This window comes from Sturnira hondurensis, unplaced genomic scaffold (assembly GCF_014824575.4).
Source record: "Sturnira hondurensis isolate 20B ecotype Veracruz unplaced genomic scaffold, ASM1482457v3 Scaffold0005563, whole genome shotgun sequence".
Taxonomy (NCBI): Eukaryota; Metazoa; Chordata; class Mammalia; order Chiroptera; family Phyllostomidae; genus Sturnira; species Sturnira hondurensis.
Genome location: NW_028078194.1, coordinates 1,267,772 through 1,290,140, shown reverse-complemented (window position 1 = coordinate 1,290,140; position 22,369 = coordinate 1,267,772). Strand labels below are relative to the sequence as shown.

The 22,369-nt window shown below is 45.8% G+C and overlaps 1 protein-coding gene across 1 annotated transcript; it reads left to right on the top strand.

Annotated features, from left to right (window-relative positions):
• Positions 1-5,493: 5,493 nt before the first annotated feature.
• ACTA2 (actin alpha 2, smooth muscle) lies at positions 5,494-22,165 on the top strand. The gene is made up of 9 exons (XM_037047293.1): positions 5,494-5,597; positions 9,320-9,474; positions 11,044-11,172; positions 13,746-13,856; positions 15,343-15,427; positions 15,794-15,955; positions 17,466-17,657; positions 18,895-19,076; positions 21,873-22,165. The coding sequence occupies exons 2-9, from the start codon at positions 9,346-9,348 to the stop codon at positions 22,014-22,016; spliced, it is 1,134 nt and encodes a 377-aa protein (XP_036903188.1). The 5' UTR covers positions 5,494-5,597; positions 9,320-9,345; the 3' UTR covers positions 22,017-22,165.
• The last annotated feature ends 204 nt before the right edge of the window (positions 22,166-22,369 follow it).

Here is a 22,369-nt window from a genome sequence, read left to right as displayed (position 1 = left end):
ATTGAATAACATAAAAATTTCAGTCCCTAACTTCATTGCAGTGATCTGTATTCACATGTGACTAGTGGCTACCGTATTGGACAGTGCAGATACTGATCATTTTCATCACTGCAGAAAGTTCTGTTGGACAAAGCTGGTCTATACCATTCACTGGTGTAGAAGAGATATTTGGGGTCTTCTGCAAGAGGAAGAGTCCCTAAACATTCCCTATAAATAATCCATAGGACGGGCCATTCTTATCACTGGTGAAGAATAACCAACTTATCCTGGTTTGCCTGGTACTTCCTCAATCACTGGAAGTCTCATGTCCCAGGATACCTCTCAGTCACGGGCAAACCATGCCAATAACTAGAGATCCAGGCCTTTGTGAGGGAGAGCTCCGACCAATCAGAAGCTGGGAGGTTTGAGTCTAGTCCACACAGGAGTGAGGAGCTGATGCTGGGGATGTGTTCTCTAACTTAAGTCAGCTGGTGCCAGCACTGTCTGTGTGCCCAGAATTTCACGAGGCCAGGATACTGAATAGTGAAGTCAGCTGCCTTTGCACGATGTTTTAAGCTCTTGCTTCCTGCTAGTTTGGGGAATGCTGACACCCAGGCCACTACCCGCACCTCTGTGTACGTGCTCAAACTCAGTCTGGCGGAACTCAGGCAAGTCTGGGTCTGAATCCCTGCTCCACCACTTACGGGTGTGAAGCCTTTTTCCAGTCATTAGCTTATCTGAGCCTCTATTTCCTCACCTGTAAAAAAAAAATAATATTGCCCCTTATGTTTGCTGTGAAGGTCAAATGAGCTCATGTACATAGAGAAAATAGCTCAGAGTACTATCCAATAAATATGAATTAATATTATTATTATTTACCCTCTCCTCAGAATACCCTTGACCTTTATTTATTAAGCATCTTCTGTGATTGATGCAGTTCAGTTCAAGAAACACTTACGGCATGTTCTAGGCTCTAGGAAGGCAAAGATAAAGTCAATTTGGTCTTTGTTCTCTAACACGCTATGGTCTAGACTGGGAGTTAGAAGTATTATTATAGAACAATGAAGTTAAGTCCTACGAGAGAGATGGACACAGTGTGGTACAGGCAAACAGAGGAGGGCCGGTTGATCAAAACTGGGGGTGGAGGTGGGCAGGAAGGGCTTCCTGCAGGGGTGGTGACCCCTGACTGAGTTGAGGATGAATAGAACATGCCAGAAAACTTGAGTGAGGGGCGGAGTTAGAGAGGTGATTGGGAAAGATGGCTCCAGGCAAAGGAACAGCATGGGTAAAGGCCCACGCTGCGCGTTAATTTGATTTGTTAGTGGCAGAGTCCACACTGTTCAGCACTTTTGGAGAAATGATGGAGCACGCGACTTCTCCGGCAAAATGTAAAGGACAATAAACAGTGCCCGCGTCCTCCAGGAATCTCACTCAGCTTTTAAAGCACTCTGTCCTTCATGGTTGATCCAGTTTCACAAGTTATCTGTTGGTGGCAACATGAATGTTAAACGTTGTCCTGGCTCCCAAACCTAACAAGGTGCTATTCCGTAATTCAACGTGCATTTTGTTCTTGTACAAATACAGAAATAAAATGAAGGAAGGCACTTGAAGGTGCCCTTTTAGTCTTGAAATACATTATACATTCTAGACACTCTGAAAGATTAAAAGAGTGAGCAAGCTAACTCAGCTTCTCTGTCTGTCCTTTCTGAGATTGTGGACATTGCCACAATCTCAGAAATGCCATTGCCACAATGCCACAATGCCATTGCTGAAAATTTGTTTTTATTTTCATTGTTGTTCAAGTACAGTTTTCTGCCTTTTACTCCCACCCCAGCCCGCTGCCCCACCCCCCCCAGTCCTCCCCACCTCCCTCCCAAACTGGTGAAGAATCTTTAGCCGAGAAGCTGTTATAAATGCGGGGCAATAGGAAACGTGTGTGCGTGATGGGATGGGCGCCTGTGCTATACTGAAGAATGGCCTCCTCGAACTGCTATCTGAAACAGATTTTTAAGAAAATGAACTTAAAGGTATGATTAAGTTAATGATCTTAAAAAGATTATCCTGATTGCTCATCCGGGTCTGATACAATCACAAGGATTTTTCTAAGAGGGGGCAGGATGGCCAGAGTCAGAGAGAGAGGCTTGACGATGCTACGCTGCTGGCTATGAAGACGGAGAAAGGGACCTGAGCCAAGGAAGGCAGGTGGCCTCTGGAAAGTAGGAAAGACAAGGAAACAGATTCTCTCCCAGAGCTTCCAGAAGAAAAGACACCACCTTGATTTTAGCCTGGAGACATCTACTTTAGATTTCTGACCACAAGAACTGTAACACAATAATTTTTTATTTTTTGAAGCTAGTAAATCTGTTGTAATTTGTTGAAGCAGCAACGGGGAACTAGCACAGGGTGTCACCTTCTCTGCTTAAGCATTGACCTCCCTGCACTCTGGTTGTCTGAGAAAGTGCTTCTCTCACATCTCCATCTGCCTTCCTCCTACACAGCCCCCCCCCCCCCCCCCGTGATAACAATAGGTAATAATTACACAGTGCTCCCCAGGGGCTAAGCAGGGGTCTGGGTACTTCTTGTTCATTAACCCTCCACATCTCATTACCACCTTGTAATAAGGCATAACTATTAACCCTGTTTTTCCTAGAAAGCTAAGGCAGAGAGAGGACACAGGGCAAGTAAGGGGTAGATCCAGAATTTGAACTCAGGATCATAACCCTTTGTGTATTGATCCAAACGTTTTTGCCTTTTATACAAGAAAAGGTCTGAGAGCCAGGGGCCACTGGCCGAATTTCATCCTCTGTTGCATGTTTCTCTCACCTTTTGTACGCCCACTGTCTTCTCGTCTGTGGGTTCCTTTGAGTTTCTCAGATTTTGAAATAAGTGAGAACACTGTGAAAATAAACACCATCTACTGAGAATCAGCATATTCCCCAAATACCAGTCCTTACATCCCCACAGGAGGCATCAAGTCAAATATGCCGCAAAGAATCTGGGTTACGCTCCAGCGAAGGACGGAATGGAGCCTGGCAGATCCCCGCAGGCATGGCGAGAGTCGGCCTTGTGTCGGCACAGGTTTGAGGAGTTCGTCTGTGTGGGCCAACTCCCTCAGGAGAATCAGCCTTTGGTTCTGAGATTTCCAGAACCTGGAGAATTTCAAGCACTGGAGAAGGAAAGGGTACCTTGCTTTCACTGTGTCTTCTCAGGCAAAACGAATCTTAGGAGCTGAGCAAACTAGCTAATGAGTGTGACTAGTCTAGAGAAAACAACTCCTACAGCTCAAATTTTCAACAGTAGCAGAAAATCATTTTCCTTACCGGACCTCCATGTTATAGAGATGTTTGCCAGTATCGCCGTGGCCTAATTTAAATTTATAAGATACTGGGGATAAAGAGTAAGAAATTGTCAGGCAATTGTTGAGTACTAACTGCCTACTCAGCTCTGCACTGGGCCCCAAAAAGGTTTAAAATTGTCCCAGATCTCAAGGAATTTACAATAAATCATCACTGAATAATGCTACCAAGATGGCGTATGATACTTTAAGAACAACACATCTGGAGATGATTCTTGAATATGTGCTTATTGTTTAGAATTTATTGTATAGTTTTTCTGAACTCAACCAAGCCATCAGAAAAAACTACTGTTTTTCTAACTGTTCGGTAACTCCTTGGATACATGGCTGAGAGTCCCAGACAGATTTCTTTGTACATGCACATTTTCATCCAGAGCTGTTTTCTTTCGCTGAAGACAGTTGGATGGGCTATAAAAATATAAATCTCAAACTCAGACAATAAGACCATTTAATCATCTGCTCAGAAATTTATTTTCAGAGAGGGGAAGAGAGTAGGGTGGGAAGAAAAAGGAAGGAAGGAGGAAGGAAAGAAGGAAGGGAAAAAAGGGAAAATGGGAAAGGGAGAGGGAGAGTGAAGAAAAAAGAACTTGTAAGAAAAACTAACCCTTGAGGCATCTTCCGGCACGTTTCTGTCATCGTCGTCTGAGTACTGTCAGGGCTATAGATGTGCACTATAATCAAGGAAGAAAATGAGTGAGAACCATAAAGGTAAACACCCAAACTCTTGTCTCTGGTGTTTAAAGGAACATTCACTTTGTGAAGTCACCAAGGACTACACAGACACTGCTTGAGACAGAGGCGAGGGGAGCAGGATCCCACCTCTACTCAAATTGTTCCTTACTCAGGAAAACACAGAATTTGTACTTCACATGATCCCTGTTAGAAAAACCATCAGCTTAACCCCAAATGTTCATCTTTAGGTTGCACTGTGTCACCTTCATATTTGAACATTTGGACAGTTCTATTTTCCGGTTGATAAAAACTAAACACAGTTGACAAATTTCTGAAAAACATGGAGGAATCTGTTGTCATTTAGTCTTAAGCTACTTGAAAATTGTAAATAACCAACAGTGCAATTTCTTAAAGAGAAATATATGTGCATGTGTGTGTGTGTGCGTGTCCACCATGAACCAGGCAGATCAGACCCAGTAGCATGAGTGAATCGATGGCCACAGCTATAAAATACAGCCATTCATTCGGGGATTTTCTTTTTCACATGTCAGACGTCAGCAGTTGAGAAATACTCAGGGTGTGCATCAAAAGTATTTTTATCATAAACTGAGTTAGAACTTTAGCTGGGAGGAGGAAAGAAGCCCAATGTAAAACTATTGAAGCTGATTGTTGACTTTTGGGAATGAGAGCTTAGGGGCAGATTTACGTTCATTCAGTATTCAGAAATCCCTGGGTCACTGGCTCTCTCTGTCACCTGTCAGGTGGGTCAGCCGGGGAGAGAGGGGGATCAGAGTGATTTCCATAAACATGCTCATTTTTCTCTCAAACTACGTCTGTGACAGGATCCAGCACGGGCATTCTACTCAAAGGATATCCCTTAGTCATGCTGCTAAATTGCTCAAATTAGCAGACATATCTAATGTAGCAAAGTGTTAAAGAAATTATGGGAATGCAGACTGTCAAGTTCTTCTGTGAAACATAGCCCATCAGCCCTGACTCCACTTCAGTTCCCATCCCCTTAACAGCGGTCATGGGCTTGATTTACAAGCACAGCATTGGATACCATAAAATCACCGCTCCCTCGATCTATTTATGAACCATGGAAGCAATATCCTTCCTTATTGCTGGCTACCTTTGTTGGGGAGTTCTTAAAAGGCCACGTCTTTCTGTTCTCAGCTCATCAGAAAATGCCAGCAGGACAGCAGGCTGGCCCCTTCTGAGGAATGTGCAACAATCCGAGCCTGCGTCTGCCTGCCCCCTTACACCCACTCAGTGTCTCTGGAAGATTCGGCAGTTGCTCCGAAGGCTTGGGGTGTTTATCTCCCACAGGCAGCTGAGCTGCCTCCCATTTCATGAGCAGAGCAGTGGAATGTAGTGGAAGAGACCCAGGCCTCCGGCCACCCAGATTAGAGAGTTTTGTGCCGAGGTCCCTATATGGCTGTGTTAGACTGATCAACGGGCTCTAGTCTGTCTTTGCTCCTTGTTTGGGAAGCAAGTGGGAGGAGAGCAGGCCAAGGGACTATATAACCCTTCGGCGTTCAGCCTCCCTGAACATCACCCAGAGCCAGGAAGCCCAGCCAGCACTGTCGGGGTAAGTGGCACAGCCCAGGGATGTGACTTGCAGATTCAGCAGCTCTGATGGCACACCCAGGATCACCAGACCTCGTCCAAAGGGACTTGGCTGGGCTCACGCCCTCTGAGATGTTTGAATGAAAATTGTACTACTAAAATGATTGTAGCCTTTAGCTCTAATTACCTGACATTAAGAAGAAGGCTAAGAAGCAGCTTGGTGAGGAGGGAGAGAGGGAGAGGAAGATGACATGAAATCTCCGAGTCACCTGTAAGATCTGTTTGTACTGAACCAAAAGCCCAGATCTTGTTACACACTTCAGAGATGCAATCTAGCTGTTTGCATTTTATATTTTGCATAAGTTACACGTTTATTTATAGTTGGGCACTGGAAACTCCGGTACTTGTAGTTCAGATTTGGTGAAGGGAGTCTTCAATGGACTGGATTTTTAGTGCAGTGAGTGTCCTGAAGTGGATTTTAGTTGCTCAGTCTTTGGTATTGGCTGTTTGCGTTTGCTTCTGGGTTCCTCTGGCTCTAATTGGCAGTGTCTTCTGTGGGAAAGTTATGTCTCTCGTGTGCAACTGTGAGCCTAGGGTTTAAGATGTGCAGCTCGGGAGCTGGGTCATTTGCAGCAAAGCGCAGCAGGAAACCAACTGAATCGTTTTCTGCAAATCAGAGGGAGGGAGCAGGGCTAGCATCTGACAGCTGTTCTAGTCTCAGCCTGGTTTGCATTTCTGTCAGACTCCCGAGGCCTGAGGGAAGGTGCAGCCAGCCCTGCCACCCCAGGCTGAACTTGGCTGTCGATGAGGGCTTGGCAGCTTCAGCCTGAAATTGGGAGTTTTCACGCTGAGATTTTTTCCTTCCATTTTGTGATCATGACTAAATATGGTTTGCTTTTCAAGACCAGTGAGCTGGGAACTGCAACATTCTTCCCCGCCCCCCCCCCNCCCCCCCCCCCCCCCCCCCCCACTAGCAATTCATTTTTGGCACGAGATGCACCCGGTCGGAGCAAACCCTCTGACCCGGGTGCAGTTCCAAAAGCAGGCAGTGGAGTGCGTTTTACCTAATTAGGAAACGCCGAGCTCGGACCACTTTGCTCAGGCAGGTTAGATAAGAGTTGTAAACCACGGAGGCAACTCCTTTCCGGGGACACACAGGCCTCTTCGGTAATGACAGTGCCGCTTTCAGAGATGACAGAATACTTCCGGGACATTGTTTACTAAATAAAAGGACGTTTAGTGAATTTTGAGCTTTTTTTCCCTGCAAGCTAGCTGATGCAGAGGGTGGATCTACTCCTGTTCAAACGCTGTTCAAACGCTCCCCTAAATCCTCCCTGCCCAGACAAAAGGGCTGTTAAGAACGGGTACTCATGCTGAGAATCCTTTCGCATTTCAAAGTGTACTACTGGTATATTTCATCCTGTTTTCTGCTCTTATATTTGGTTTGGAAAGTCTCCTTAGACAGCCCGTGACCCCGGGGGCTGACCCCTCTGACAAATGCCTTGGACCCGTAACTGCTTCTCGGATTTGTCTCCCTTAGATTCTTTTCTCACCTCTCCCCCCAGCTTCTTAATCTGCTAGGAAAGAAGCAGAATCACAGGAATGCAGTGTCTGGAGAGAGAAGGAAAGGGTGAGAAAAGAAAGGCAGTCCTTTCACCAGGCCCCGTTTCTGTTCCCACAGTGGAATCCACAAGATGAGGGTTTCCATCCTAAGCCTGGAGGCAGTGTGGAGAGAGAGCAAAGACTAGCAACAAAAAAAATCTGAATAATAATAATAATCATCATCTAATGATATTTATACTAATCATTTAAAACACATATTTAAAAGTATTAATTTAAAAAAAGGGAAACAAATATTTGTTGAGAACTCATAACAGGTAAGACACCATAAATTATTTTAAATGCTTTTAAAATATCTAGTCCTCATAACAGCACTATGTGATGTATACTGATTTATGGCTCCTTTATAGATTTTTAAAGAAATGCTGTTATTTAGAAATGTTCCATAGTTTACTAAGCCACATGGCTTGTAGGTGGTGAAATCCGGATCCAAAGGCAGGCAGTCTGACTCCAGAGTCCAAGCTGGTCCTCATCGTGCTCAGGGTTCTCCACCACCCTAACTTGGCCAGTTTGGGGATCTCGGACAAGTCACCTTCACTCCTTGGCTATTGGCTTCCTTGCTTGTCAGTTGGGAATAATAGCATGTTCCCTGCATTTTAAAATACAACGTCTCAGTTGAGGTTCCTGTCCTTCGCAAAGGGTCATGTGGCAAGAGGCCTCCCTGTGGAAATTCTAGGCATTTGGAAAGATGCAGCATTGATTTCATGCTTTTAGTCTTTCTTTTCATACTTCCCAGAAATTTCCTTAGAAGAGTTGCCTTTTTGGGTAGGTCTGGGTGTGCAAAGAGTTCACCAACTGAGAGGAAACTTCCTCACCTTGAAATCCTAAGATTTCAAAGTCGGGTGGAGAATCCTTGGGGTCCCTGTCTTTACAGATGTTCCCACCTCATTCTGCTTGGCAAAAATGGAAGGGAGTCTGGATTGAAAGCCAAAGGGTAGTGGTAGCCTTGGTGCAACTCTGCCTCACACACCGTTTGCTCCTGAGCAAATCACTTCCCCTGGGGTTTCCCATTTGTAAAAATGAGGGCATTGGTAAAATGTTCTCTAACAGGCCTTCAATATCCCAAATCAGTAAGTTGTTATTTTTGCCCTTGCCTTTCTGATTTTGTTGTAGGATTCAAGCTTAAGAGTAGGGTATTTAAAATGTTATTTTATTACTTAAAGAATACGTGTTCAATTTAGAACATATACAGAACCCAGGGAAAATAGTTAAAAACGCCTACAAAACCCGTCACTTGAAAATAACCCCCCATCAGTATCTTGGTGAGTATGATTAAATTTTTTGTAATGTATAAAAATGTATTTCAGTGGGGTTATACAATTTTATTTCCTCTAACCTATTACTCTTAGAATAGAATATAACTGTGCTTATCTGTTTATTAATCCCTCTCAATGGCAGCAAAGCATTCTGCTGCATGATATGCAGTTTACTGGATTCCCCCATTCTTCTTGGACTTTTAAGTTAGCTATGATTTTTATGAATGGAGAATAATTTTGGCCCCTGAAATTTAAAGCACCTTCTTATTAGATAGTTTTTTTTAATGGTTCTAATGTTTTCCCACTGGTGAAATAAAAGTTGCTGGGATTCAAAAGAGATTTTTCTTTGAAACATTTTACATTAAACATTTCAGCCTTTCGACATTTCCAAATTTTTACATGCTTGCCCATCCTTCAAAGTCTATATTAAATTTTTTTTAAGTTATACCTTTAAAAATGCGAATTTGGGTGGATACTGACAGCAAATTTCAAATATTTCTTTAACATATGACAAGTGGCTTGTCCCTGTGAGGATGGAGTCTCACAGTCTGATGGTCCCGTACGTGCTTCTTAGCTGTTCACTGATGCGCTCATTTAGTCAGTGTTTACGAGCACCTGAGGCAGGTCCAGCACAGCGGCTGACTGTGCTAGAAGCCACCTGTAGAAATGTGAAAGTCTGACTTTTGACTTATAAAAGGCCAGAAATTTAATTACAGCACTTTGAGATAAATGCTGTGTTAGATAAAGGTCAGCCCAGAGCCCTCTAGGCGTGCAGAGGGGTCTCCAGACCCAGCCCGGAAGGTAGAAGTCAGGTAAGTGTCGCAGCTGCCAGGTGACAGCTGGGGCAACTTCCCCCCGTTCCCTGCAGGACCTTGTGCCGAGGCTTCAGGCAAGATGTGTGAAGAAGAGGACAGCACTGCCCTGGTGTGTGACAATGGCTCTGGGCTCTGTAAGGCCGGCTTCGCTGGGGACGACGCTCCCAGGGCTGTTTTCCCATCCATTGTGGGACGTCCCAGGCATCAGGTGAGCGCAACTCTGTTTACGAAACAGCGCTATAGGTTGAGTCCCTCTACGTCTGCCTGTCAGTGGTGTGCACAGATTGCCTATTGCTTGCTGCCCCCAAATTATGTAACTTTGCTAAAAATATACCTCTGAGGGTTAATGTCAAGGAATAAGTGCCAATTTTATACACAACATAACTTATCTGGTGAGTGTCTATCAGATATAAGTCTGCCCCATCTTCATAAGTTTTTTGTCTAAATATAATCATTGCCATTATCATCGGCAGCAGCAGAAATACTTGTGAGTTACCTGATGTACACCATGCCTGCTCTTCACAGAGAAACTGCACTGAAAGCGCAGGTCATTCGTTCTCAAAGAGCTTGATGTTAGATGAACGTGAGATTCCCCAGCTGTCATTTTACAGTTAGCTGCCAATGAAATATATCTGTACAGCCATATGGTAAATTTTTACATAATGTTATACATAAACAAAATGTTGGTGGCAGCCACATGGTAAAAACTGAGAATTTCATCTCAGAAATTCTCCTTCACATCAGAAATGTATTTTGCACAGTGAGCCTACCTGATTGATGTTTATGGCTCTCAGCTTGGTGCATATTCACAACAAGTAATAGAAGCCTCACTCAGTGCATGAATTCGGTTTCTTTGTTGAACATGCTGTAGAGATATTTTATGGATCTACAGTAGCCGTGACTGTTTTGCAAGTCTAGAGCGGTCACTCTAGTGCAGTTTAAAATTCCAGGAATGAGGAGAATTCTTTTTTTCTTCTTTTTTAAGCATCACCTTAATGATGAAAAACAAACCCCCTGACAGATGTCTTAATGTTGATCAGTACGCATTTATCCACGAGAAATCAAACCACTGAATGGCCGTTTGTAGACACAACGCCTTTGCTCACAATGGTTAAAAAATAAGATTTGTATACTCTCAAGTAGGTGACAACTTTAAACGTTGCCTCTTTATAAGAGGAAAAATGTCGTTTAACTTAGATGTAAAATTTCATGCATTCGTTAAACACCTCATTATGGCACAGCAAATACCTGCCAGGCAGTAGGGTATCGTGGCAAACCAGACAAATGCAGTCTCTGCCGGAGCTCAGCAAGGAACACAGAGGGCACAGCACACACGTCAAGTCGCGTGACCCATGGGGTCCTCGGCCATCTGGAGGCCGATGCAGATCTATCTTCAGTCACCTGAGGGGTGTTGCTCAAGAACACAGTGATCACCAGAGGGGAGGGGAGATGGGGATAATGGGGGAAGAAGGGGAAGGGTCAAGCCAAGGAACATGTATGAAGCACCCATGGACAAAGACAGTGGGGCAGGGGGAGGATTGAATGTGGGAGGTGAGGGGTGGGTAGGACAGGGGAGAGTAGTGGGAGAAAATGGGAAAACTGTAATTGAACAACAATACACCAAATTTGAAAAAAAGAACATAGCGATCACAAGACTTGGCATATTGTCGTTGGTACCAAAAGAGGAACTTTATCTTGTAATAATTGAACCCTTTGTGACCATCGTCAATTCATCAGTTCTGGGAAAGGCTGACTTTCATGCATTGAATCTTTTTAGGGGGTGATGGTGGGCATGGGACAAAAAGACAGCTACGTGGGCGATGAAGCACAGAGCAAAAGGGGCATCCTGACCTTGAAGTATCCGATAGAGCACGGCATCATCACCAACTGGGACGACATGGAAAAGGTACTAGAGCTTCCCTGTGGGCGGAGCCTGCGGGCCGCGTAATGCCTGTGGGCCATGATTCAAAGCGTCGTGCTGCCGAGGCCCAACTGTGCTTTTACTTGTTCATGTTTCTTCTAGATGATCACTGGCTGGGAAAAATAAATCCTGAAGCATTTCTTTAAAAACATTCCTTGCCTAACAGGGTTTACCAACTGGTTAGAGGAAGGCAGTTCTGTGGGTGAGAACAGGCGTCCTTGGCCAGCAGTAGGAACTAATGGACTATTGCTCTGTTGCGTGGGTTTCCCCCTAGGACCTGCCTGGGCTGAGCGGCCTGCCACCAAGAGGATGGCCCTTCTTTCCTCAGAGGCTGCGTGGCTCCCAGTGCTGTGCAGCCACAGAGTGGACGAGGGGCTGGGAATAGCCTCACCTGACTCATTCATGAAAGCTTTTCAGTAACTCACCTGAGTATTTTGTTAAGTACTTTCATTTCACTACAGAAGAGAGGGTTGTGACATCACGGACTTGGCACCTTCTGTTTGTGCCCCAACGTGTTGGGGCACAACAACTGACAACGTTTTTAAATAGATATGTTTTTAAAAGTGTTTCTCTGTGTTGCATTTGAGTAAAGTCTTTATCTCCCAGGCTCATGTGAAAAAGAGCTAGTGAGGAGACGAGTCAAATCCTGTGATTTTGACCTTTTATTAGGCATCATGGAAACACAAGTGGTCAGAGAAAAAAAAACAGAAGAAATAATGAGAAAGTGACACAAAATGTTTTAAGTGCAGTGAAATATATTAGAACCACAACACCTGGATTTTTATTTATCAGCTCTGGGCGCGCACACACACACACACACACACTCACTCACCAGTTTAAAAGAGGAATAGTGTTGCCAGAATTTATCAATAATAATGTTGGAACCTCGGCGTCTCCATAAAAATTGCATTTCGTTAGTTTTGCTTGCGCTAAGAGACTGGATTTGGTTAACACTGTGGTTTGCACTGAGGAGAGGATATTAGTAACAGGGAGTAAATATTTTTTCAGATTTTCTCTATGCAGCTGCCAGCATTTCAGAGTGTCTCCTGCACGCCCCCCACACCCAACGCTGACCACATTGCTCAGTTGGTGGGAGCATCGTCCCATACACCAAAGGGTTGCAGGTTCAATCCCCTGTCAGGGCACATACCTAGGTTTCAGGTTCAATCCTAGGAGGCGACTGATTGATGTTTCTCTCTCATATCAATGTCTCTCTCTCTCTTCCTCTCCCTCTAAAACAATAAACATATCCTTGTATCTTTGGATGAGGATTTAAAAAACACAACTTTCTAAAGAACTTTCACCCCTGGAGAAAGTTCTTTAGAATGAATAAAGCATTTCATAATTTCTAATATTCAAATTCAAAGTGGCTGAAGGGAATTGGTTGTTTTTTTAAATGATGTTTTAGAGTAACCACAGCAATATGACTGGCAGGATTTCTCAAATACTCTGGTACTTTTGCTCCATCAAAGAACTCTCAGAAGTCTTTCATTTCCTTTCCAGGAACCACAAATTCAAAACCGAAGAAACTGGAACAAGATAAAGCGTGTATAAAGTTGATCTTGCTTTTGTTAATTTATAATCTTTCACCACGGTTCTTGTTTTGTCTTAATTCTAGATAAATCTAATATTCCTGATGCTGGAGGAGAATTTTCATGCTTTAAAAAATAATCAATTTATCCCTTTCGTACAGCAGTTTGTTCTTTACGGCATGCAGGGCTTAAAGAGAAAGCAAAAGCACACTTATGTCCAAAGTACATTCTCACAAATGCACTGCAAACAGGCACAGGCTTTGAAAACACCCGCAGGCCAAACATGTGCCCACGAATGCAATACCCAGAGCGTCCTGATGGAGGCAGGCTTCTCCCAGGCCGGGAGAGAAAAAGGGGCACAGGGGGTGGAGACTGGAAGCAGGGCGACCTGTCTTCCCTTAGCACACACTGCAGAAGGAAATTGCCTGAAAGTATTAAAAAATGGCAACTAGGTCTTCGGGTCAGCTTCATCCATCCATCTATGTTTTCATTCATTTGTCCTTTTACTTGACTAAACTAAGTAGTTTCTCCATGAACATTAAGTAAAATATAAGAAGTAGGGGGTAAAGAAGATACAGTTGAATAATAATAGCATTTACTCTGAACCGGACTAGGTGAAATAGTAACTCTGGGGTTTCCTTATTTAATTTTCACGAAGACATGCTAATGATTTTTGTGTTAGCCGTGGTGAGATTGGAGCTGAAAGGGGCTAAAATTTGCCTGCGCTCACACAATCAACAAGTGGTTGAGCTGGGACTTAAACTCAGATTTGTTGCCAAAGACTGAGCCCTTAACCACTGCTCCATCCTGCCTCACAGACCTGGGTTTGGGTTTTTGTTCATTCATCTACAAGCTATAAATCCTCCGGTGAATTCCTCAGAGTCTGGAGCTTCGGTCTCTGCCTTGGTAGAAATGTGGACATATCTTGGTCATGCTTTCATTGAACTCATTCTGGCCCCTTTTGGGGGTCTGCAGTACCCCCATAGCATCCCCTCATTGTGCTTCTCCCCTGTTTCCCCCCCCTAGATCTGGCACCATTCCTTCTACAATGAGCTTCGTGTTGCCCCTGAAGAGCATCCAACCCTGCTCACTGAGGCACCCCTGAACCCCAAGGCCAACCGCGAGAAAATGACCCAGGTAAAAACCCGCCCCAGGACCTGGCACCCTAGGTTTGGGGAAGTCTGTGTGGAAGGGACCGTACAGGGCAGCAGAGACTGATGACTTTGCAGGCATCCGGGGACCCCAAAAGACAGGGCCATCCTAATGGTGCCCACATTCTCACTGCAGAGAGGACACCCCTTCGACCTCCAAGAGTAATAAGACATTTAAAAGATTTAATTTAAAAAACGACACGTTCAGGTTAAAAACCTCTAAGAAGAAGTCACTTGCAAATGTAGGAGGATGCCAAGTGGGGAATTCTGGTTCTGGAATTCAAGGTTTGCAAACTGCATCTGTCTGTCATCCAGCAGCCGTGTGATGTTAAGCAATCCACTTAATTTCTCAGAGCCTCAGCTTCCTCCTTTAAAACTTGGGAAACTTAGTACTATTATTTTTCAGAAGGTTGATGTGAAGGTTGGTGAGGCAAAATGTTAAATGTGTCCCTTGGTGTTTGGTGCACTGAAATAGACAACTATGTTATTATTGTCCACTTTGTGACTTGTCTGAAGCCCAAAGACCTTACATCAGAAAGCCATTCGTTCCACCAGCCAGACGAAGTTTCCGGTTTGGAGGAGCTTTGCAATAAAAACGTCTAATGTCAATTTCATGCTCACTTGTGGTTAAGCACTGGGCTAAGTATTTTACATGCATTGTCTCTTTAAATGTTAACAATGTGTGAAGCAGGATCTATTATTACCAGATATGTAAATGAAGAAATTGAGGCTCAAATACATTAGGTGAATACTCTAAGGTCACACAGCTAGAAATGGCAGAGCCTGGAATGGACCCTAAAGACTGCAAGGCCTTTTCCTGGGAGGAGCTCCCGGCGCTGACAGCAACAGACCAGCAGTTACTCTGTGCAGGGAAACATCTGCGTGCTGGGGAATCGCTCCATGTAGCCAGATGCTGTTTCCGTTGGGCACTGTTGTTCCTGTGACTGGTGCGAAGGCAGAAGACTAGCTGAGAATTATGGCTCTCCAGCAAATGATGTCAGACATTCTAGTGAACAGTCGGGGCTGGGAGGGTTTTGCAGATGGAGAAATGGAGGCCGGGCATCTCCGTGTGCCCAAACTCGTGATGAGTGACTTAGAGGGGCTCTGGTTCTAATCTGGTCCCCACACTGCATGAGCTGGATGTTGGCACTCACATGGAGTCCCTCTGTTACTGGCAAGCAATTCTCATCTGGCAGGAAATAGGGCTCCTTCCCTTGCAACCAGAGTGGCCTCAGATTCTAGGGCTGGCAGTGACCCAGCCCCTACATGAAAAAGTAGAACTGATTAAGGGAAACCTCAAACGAACCACAGAACTAGGCTGGTCACAACCGGTCTCAGCTTCAGGTTTAAAAGGCCTTTTTCTTTATACCAGAGAAATTAAGATCTGCATTCATCAACAAGAAGGCACTTTCTTGAACATTCTTGGTAAGCCTGGCAGCGTCACTAACTTAGTTCTTTGGATGGCTTTGCAGATTATGTTTGAGACTTTCAACGTCCCTGCCATGTACGTGGCTATCCAGGCGGTGCTGTCCCTCTACGCCTCTGGACGTACTACTGGTAGGTGCCTGGGAGGAATGGGCGCCTCCACTGGAGACACCATCAGTTCCAGGGCTGGATGGTTGCACGTGCGTGGGTTGAGGTGACTGAGGGTTGCTCTGAATTGACAGGGCTAATCCCAGCCCTCGCAGGTCTTCCCGTCGTCTATAAAAACGAGCCCTTGAGCTCCCCTTTCCAGCAGCCCTTCTATTGTTTCTCTCTTCCTACTCTTTCTCTTCCCCACGTCTTCTCCCCTTTTCCTGTCCTACCAGATGCTTTTCTTTCTTTCTTTCAAATAAGAGGCTTAGAAATTCCCCCTCTACTAGGCCAGCAAGTGGCCACCGGCCTGCTGCTGTGGTGACTTTGATTGTGCCCAATATCCCCCAGGCATTGTGCTGGACTCTGGAGACGGTGTCACCCACAATGTGCCCATCTATGAGGGCTACGCCCTGCCCCACGCCATCATGCGTCTGGACCTGGCTGGCCGAGATCTCACCGACTACCTCATGAAGATCCTGACGGAGCGTGGCTATTCCTTCGTGACTACAGGTGAGGCCTGTGGGAATAGAAGGTGGAGGGTGGAGGGGCAGTGTGCTCTTCCTCGTCACGGACAGGACCATGGCGACCAGCTCGGAGCAAATGTGGGAGGAAGCCCTGACAGTGGCCCAGCCTAACTGCACTGCCCAGGGCCAGGCATGGCTTTTTTAAAACTGGGTGAAACTGCAAAATGATTATAATGTTTCTTTGACAAGAACAGTAATAACCATCTAGTATGACGAAGTAGTCAGAGTTGTATTTTCTGAACACTTTTAAATCCCCTCCAGTCACAAATAGAAAAGGGAAAGTGCAGAGACCAGAGACAGTAGGCCCTGGTGATCAGCAGTCTTTGGAGACATATGGCCAGGGCCTGGGACCAGTTCTGTCACTCACTCACTGTGACCTTGAACAAGTTTCCCAGCCTCACGAAGCCACATTCTCTTCATCTGTAAGTGGAGGTGACCGTGGGCCATCTCTGGCACAACTGTCGAGAGGGTCGAGTGAGCTAATGCACGTGGAATACCCAGCACAGAGTACGCAGGAGGAAGTGGTTATTCGTTAGTGTTACCGCCAGCCCAGCAGGCAGTGAGAGGTTCGGCTTGGGATTCTGAGCTGGTGCTGCCTGGCCTCCACCCACGAGAGGCAGAGGCGGAGGTTGCAGAGATGCTGGGGCCTCCTCGGTGCCCTTGGCCTAGACTGCCTGCCCTCGCCTGACCAGTTCGGTATTGTCTAAATGTTTACATTTCTGGACGTGCCTGTGATTCATTCTAGACTCCAAGTTAGAGCCCTGAAGATGCTGAAGTCTCCTTTAGGAGTAGAGAGTTAAATTAATGTTGTTCCTGACTTTGCTCCCCACAAAGAACCCCCAGGATACCTCTAAAAGGTTCCCAGATGGGACCAATAGCTGAGAACTTCAGAGTGTGAGAGTGTGAAAGGTATCTACCTGTCCACTCTTCTGTACCTCCTCTACATGCACCACTGCAGACCCCTGGACGGCTCGGGTCCTCAGCCAGGGCCTGCCCTTCTCTTGAAGGTGATGAATATGCCAAAGGTTCGAACTGGAACCTACCTGGACCAGGTGACATGGGTCGCCAGAGCTTTTTTGTAAGCTATGGGGGCCCCAAAGGGGCTGCTTTAGCATAACTTCCAGGTCGACCAAAAAATCCAATATAACTAACTGTTGTAAAAAAAAAATTATAACAGACAGTGATCTTGCAAAAATCTTGGAAACACACAATGTACAAAAAGATTTCCTGCTCTGTGCCTTTCTCTAGCCAGCTCATTTCATTCCCAACAAGCATTTGCCAGACACTATTTACTAAGGGTCTACCATGCATGAGGCACTCTGCTAGGGACAGAAGTGGATCCCTGGTGGACCTATAATTTAATTACCATCAGGGACTTGGGGCTGCAGGACATCGAATTTATACACTGTTTTGAAGGAACCAGTCTTGTGGGAGAGACAGGTAGGGGAGGTGGATTTTTACCACCTGTCCCAACCCTAATGTTTGTATCTCAACAGCCGAGCGTGAGATCGTCCGAGACATCAAGGAGAAACTCTGCTATGTAGCTCTGGACTTTGAGAACGAGATGGCCACGGCCGCGTCCTCCTCCTCCCTTGAGAAGAGCTACGAGCTGCCTGACGGGCAAGTGATCACCATCGGGAACGAGCGCTTCCGCTGCCCGGAGACCCTGTTTCAGCCCTCCTTCATCGGTAGGCAACGGCCTCCCGTCCTGGGAAGGGGAGATCGCCCTGTCCTCCCCAACGCAGCCAGCCCTAATGTTTGCATGTGCTGGGGCCAGAAGACCAACCCATTTCTAAACCAAGACGAGGCTAAAGTGTCACATTTCTTAAGTGAGAAGACTTAAGGGCAGGAAAGGAGTTTTCTTTCCAAGAAAACACCATGTTGCAGTTAAGCCAGAAGCATTCTTGGTGTGTGGTATAGGATGAAAGCAAACATTATTTTGTGCTTTAGACACAGTGGAACCACCTGGTGGGTAGGAACGGCGTGCTGAATGCTGAGAGTTTGGAAATGGTAGAGGGAGAGAAAAACAGAAGAACCTCCTCTTAAATTGGCATTGACCTTGGGAGAAAGGTTAGCATAGCTGTTTACAGAGGGCAGGCTCTGGGGGTGGTGAGCCTTGAGTGCTAGTTCCACTTTCAGGTTCTCAGGAAAGTGACGTAACTTCCCTAAACCTCAGTGCCCTCATCTGCCGGGACGGTAACAGTGCCGATGGCGGAGGGTGGCTGCGAGCATTACCTGAGATGTGTGCAGAGCTCTTCGTCCAGTGGCTGACCCAAACAAGCAGGCAATACTTACTAGATACTGCCAGTAATGAATAGTTAGGTATTACGATTACAACTATTGGTATTACTATTTTTATTATTATTTATCAGAGCACAGCAAAAGATGAAGGGCCATCTAGAGGTTCTTTTCAAAAGACACACATCAGGAATGAACAAAAAGTTCACATTAAAAAGAATATTATCGAGACTGAAGAAAAATGAGTCTTTGTCCAAATAGGGTGAAGCACTTTTCTGATGACTCAGCTCCGTTTTGCTTTGAGGGGTGACAACCAGGTGACAGGCAAAGAGAGACTGGGAAGCCTCCTGAGCAATGGCTGCCGCACTGGCTCAGTGTGGCACCTTCTACAGGGAGACTCAGGACTTTGCCCTGATTTAAACCACAGAGAGCAGTGAGTCTATGACAAACAGGTGATATGAAGTTGCAGCCTCGCCCTCCCAGGGGTGCTGCTTAGGGCCTCCGCACTGGACCAGAGGTAGGAGGACATCGAGCATCACAAGGACCTTTTGGTCCCTGAGATGGGTGGTCCCTACATCACTGTGTCTGCTTAGTTACGGTCGGTGTGAGAGCCTCCACGTAGATCTTCCGTGTCTGATGTGGGTTTTACCCTCCAACCCAGGACCATGGCCTGTGTCTATTTTCCAGGGATGGAGTCTGCTGGCATCCATGAAACCACCTACAACAGCATCATGAAGTGTGACATTGACATCAGGAAGGACCTCTATGCCAACAATGTCCTCTCCGGGGGCACCACCATGTACCCTGGCATTGCTGACCGCATGCAGAAAGAGATCACGGCCCTAGCACCCAGCACCATGAAGATCAAGGTACAGTTTGGTGACAGACCCCATGGCTATGCTGCTGGTGATGCCAACCCTGTCACCAAACGTGAAGGACTCTTCAGAGGCCATATCTCGGTTACAAGTGCTCACAGGTTTTAGGGCTAGGCAGTGGGTCCAAGACCATAAGTTTCCTACCTTAGGGGATATGTCAGTCCAGTTCATAAAAGAGGTCAAATTACCTTGTACAAAATTCAATTTATAATAATCCTTGTCTATTAGCTACTTTTAGCAGCTGCACTAGAGGTCGACAGAGCTGCTCATGTGCCCAATCTCTCTAAAATACGTGGTTAGTTATGTTTCCTCATCACAAAATAGTGCATCTCATGTGCAGAACATTTTTAAAAAATTGCAGACCAGCCAGATATATTTCTGAAAAGGTTTAAGCCCTGCAGACTCAGCATCGTATACTCTTCTCCCACTACAAAATGTGATCACATCTCAGTGTCCAGGAAGGAGAATTTGACCTTTATCTCTCTGCACGCCTTTTGATACAAAGGTTCAACAGCATAGGCTGGCTCAGGCTGGCTCAGGCTGGTTCCAGAGCCACCCAGGGCCCCTGTATTGTGTGAGTTTTGAGTCCCAGTTAAGGGAGCCCAGAGATTAAACAGATCCTTCTTTGGAAGCAACCTTGCATGTGACTGGTGATTTCGCAGAAGCTGTTATCGCTCTGTGAAGGGCCAGCCCAGGTGCAGTTCACACACGTAGGAAGTATTTTAACAAGTTCCATTACTTGCACTTCCTTCTCTCTCTCTCTCTCTCTCTGCGGAAAGGCTATGCGGGTCACATAAAAGAGTGCTAGACTGAAGCACATAATGTGTCTGCAGTATCAGCTTTGCCAGGCTTCACGGCGAGAGAAGGGGCTGTTTCCTCAGAACTGGTGCCTCCTTGGGTGCCCCTCTGATCCGCTCTGACTGACCCCCTTTCCCTTCCACGCTGATGGAGGAGGATGAAGCCGGCTGCTGGGCTCACTGACCAAGCCAATCTAGATTGGAGGTATATTACAGAGAGAGACTGTGGCTTGCTCAAGCTGAGAGTTCCTAGTTCTCCAAACTCGGCTTCTTGAATAGAAATGAATGTGGAACTCCGGGCTCCAGTGTGGTAAGAGGAAACCGTTAAAAACCTGGGACAGCAAGGTCCTACCTAACGTTAAGGGAAACTGAAACTGGATGAGGGGTTTACAGGAACTCTGTGCACACGCTTTACAACTTTTCTGTAAATCCAAAATTATCCCCCCAAAAGGTCACTTCTAAAACATAACAAAACCAAACCAGAAAACACCTGGGAGAGGTCTGTGTTTGAATATTGGGTTTAACACACACACAACCAGTGAGAGCTAAGCCATTACCTAAACCCCTCTCAGTCTGTTTCCTCCTCTGCACCGTGGGAGTAATTTAATACACTTAGAAGTGGTTATGAAAATTAAACGAGATAATGTATGTTAAGATAAATTCCTAACATAGCATCTGGCACATAATAAGTGCTCGGTAAATACTAAGTCCTTGCATTAAAAATAAATGTTCAGCCCTGGCAGGTGTGGCTCAGTGGATTGACCAAAGGGTGGCTGGTTCGATTCCTAGTCAGGGCACATGTGGACTGGGAAGGTCCAGGGATCCCCAGTAGGCCATTTTGGTCTGGGTCTCCAGCAGGGGGCACATGTGAAGCAACCACACATCAATGTTTCTCCCTCTCTTTCTCTTTCCCTTCCCCTCTCTCTAAAAATAAATTAAAAACAAATGTTCAACCAGAGCTTGGAGGACAAACAAAAAATAAATCTTTTTATCATGGTTTCAGAAACAAGTTGTCTGTTTGGATGAAGTGTCCATATTCACTTCTATCCAAATATCCAGTTCTGGGGTGGAATTTAAAAGTGCTCAACTGTGGCCATTTGGGGATTTACTGCAAGAACCCTGGCCCGAGTGGCTGCTCTCTGTGCTGGAATCATTCAATTATTTCAGAAATTTTAGCCCTGGCAGGTGTGGCTCAGTGGATTGAGTACCAGTCTTCAAACTGAAGGGTTGCTGGTTTGATTCCCAGTCAGGGCACATGCCTGGGTTACAGGTCAGGTCCCCAGTAGGGGACGCATAAGAGACAACTATGCATTGATCTCCCTTTCTTTCTCCCTCCCTTCCCCTCTGTCTAAAAATAAATAAAATCTTAAAAAATTTTTTAGCATCCTCTTGCATGTCAGGCCTGTGCTATGGGTACGGCCAGGCAGTGCCTGTAACAGGGACCTATCTCCGGTTCCCAGCCATCCCAGCAGGGAACCCTGAGCCCCTCATTGTGAAGCAGTGTATCTCCGTGGACTTAATCAGGTGGGAAAACGCTGTGCAGCACCTGTGGCACAATCACACTGCTCACTGAAGGCCCTGGTGCCGAGTTCTGAACCTGGTGGCTGCTTCTGTACAGAGGGTGCCGTGCTGCGTTCTGAGGCACAGCTTATGGAAATCGAAGACATCATCAGGGCCCTAAGTGAGGGCTTGCAGTATTTGGGGGCAACTTTCAATTTTCGTGACAGCGGACTGAATGTGGTGGAGGCAGGACGAAGGCTTTGAAATCGATTGCGTAAAGGAAGCCAGAAAAGCAAGTGTGCTCATTGAAGAATCTCTAAATCCAGAAGCTGTGCACACCCCCTTGGATCAGGGTTAAGGTTGGGCACCTGACAGCCCAGACTGTCCCCAGTGTTCCTGAAACCTCAGCCAGACCCACCCAATCTGGACCCTGGTGGCGCCCAGGCTCTGTCCCGGTGTACTAATGGCCCTTCTTTCTCCTCTTGACCAACAGATCATTGCCCCTCCGGAGCGCAAATACTCTGTCTGGATTGGCGGCTCCATCCTGGCCTCTCTGTCCACCTTCCAGCAGATGTGGATCAGCAAACAGGAGTACGATGAGGCTGGGCCATCCATTGTCCACCGCAAATGCTTCTAAAATACTTCCCTGCTCTCTTCGTTTCTTGCACACAACTGTGAATGTTTTGTGGAAATAATGCCTTCAATTCTTCTCCATATCATTCCTAGCCAAAGCTCTGACTTGTTGCCTATGTGTTTTTTAATAAATCTGAAATATGTTATCTTTAACCTGTAGCTTTGGCCTCTGATCATCACCCAGCTATTATATATTCCTGTTAGATTGACCTCACCCGTTATACCGTGGCTCCCTCTATTGGTGAAGCTACATACATGACATGACTAAGATGTATGTGTAAGTTTCTCAGCACGGGGTACAGGAATCACAGAAACATGGGAAGTTCCAAGTAAATGCTTTTGGTGGAAAAAAATTGT

What these genes read in the sequence shown, in the direction of transcription:
- ACTA2 (XM_037047293.1), top strand. Translation starts at nt 9,346, where the DNA reads ATGTGTGAAGAAGAGGACAGCACTGCCCTGGTGTGTGACAATGGCTCT. An exon ending in CGCCTCTGGACGTACTACTG is followed by an intron (nt 15,428 to 15,793) that starts GTAGGTGCCTGG and finishes AATATCCCCCAG; the next exon opens with GCATTGTGCTGGACTCTGGA. An exon ending in CCAGCACCATGAAGATCAAG is followed by an intron (nt 19,077 to 21,872) that starts GTACAGTTTGGT and finishes CTTGACCAACAG; the next exon opens with ATCATTGCCCCTCCGGAGCG.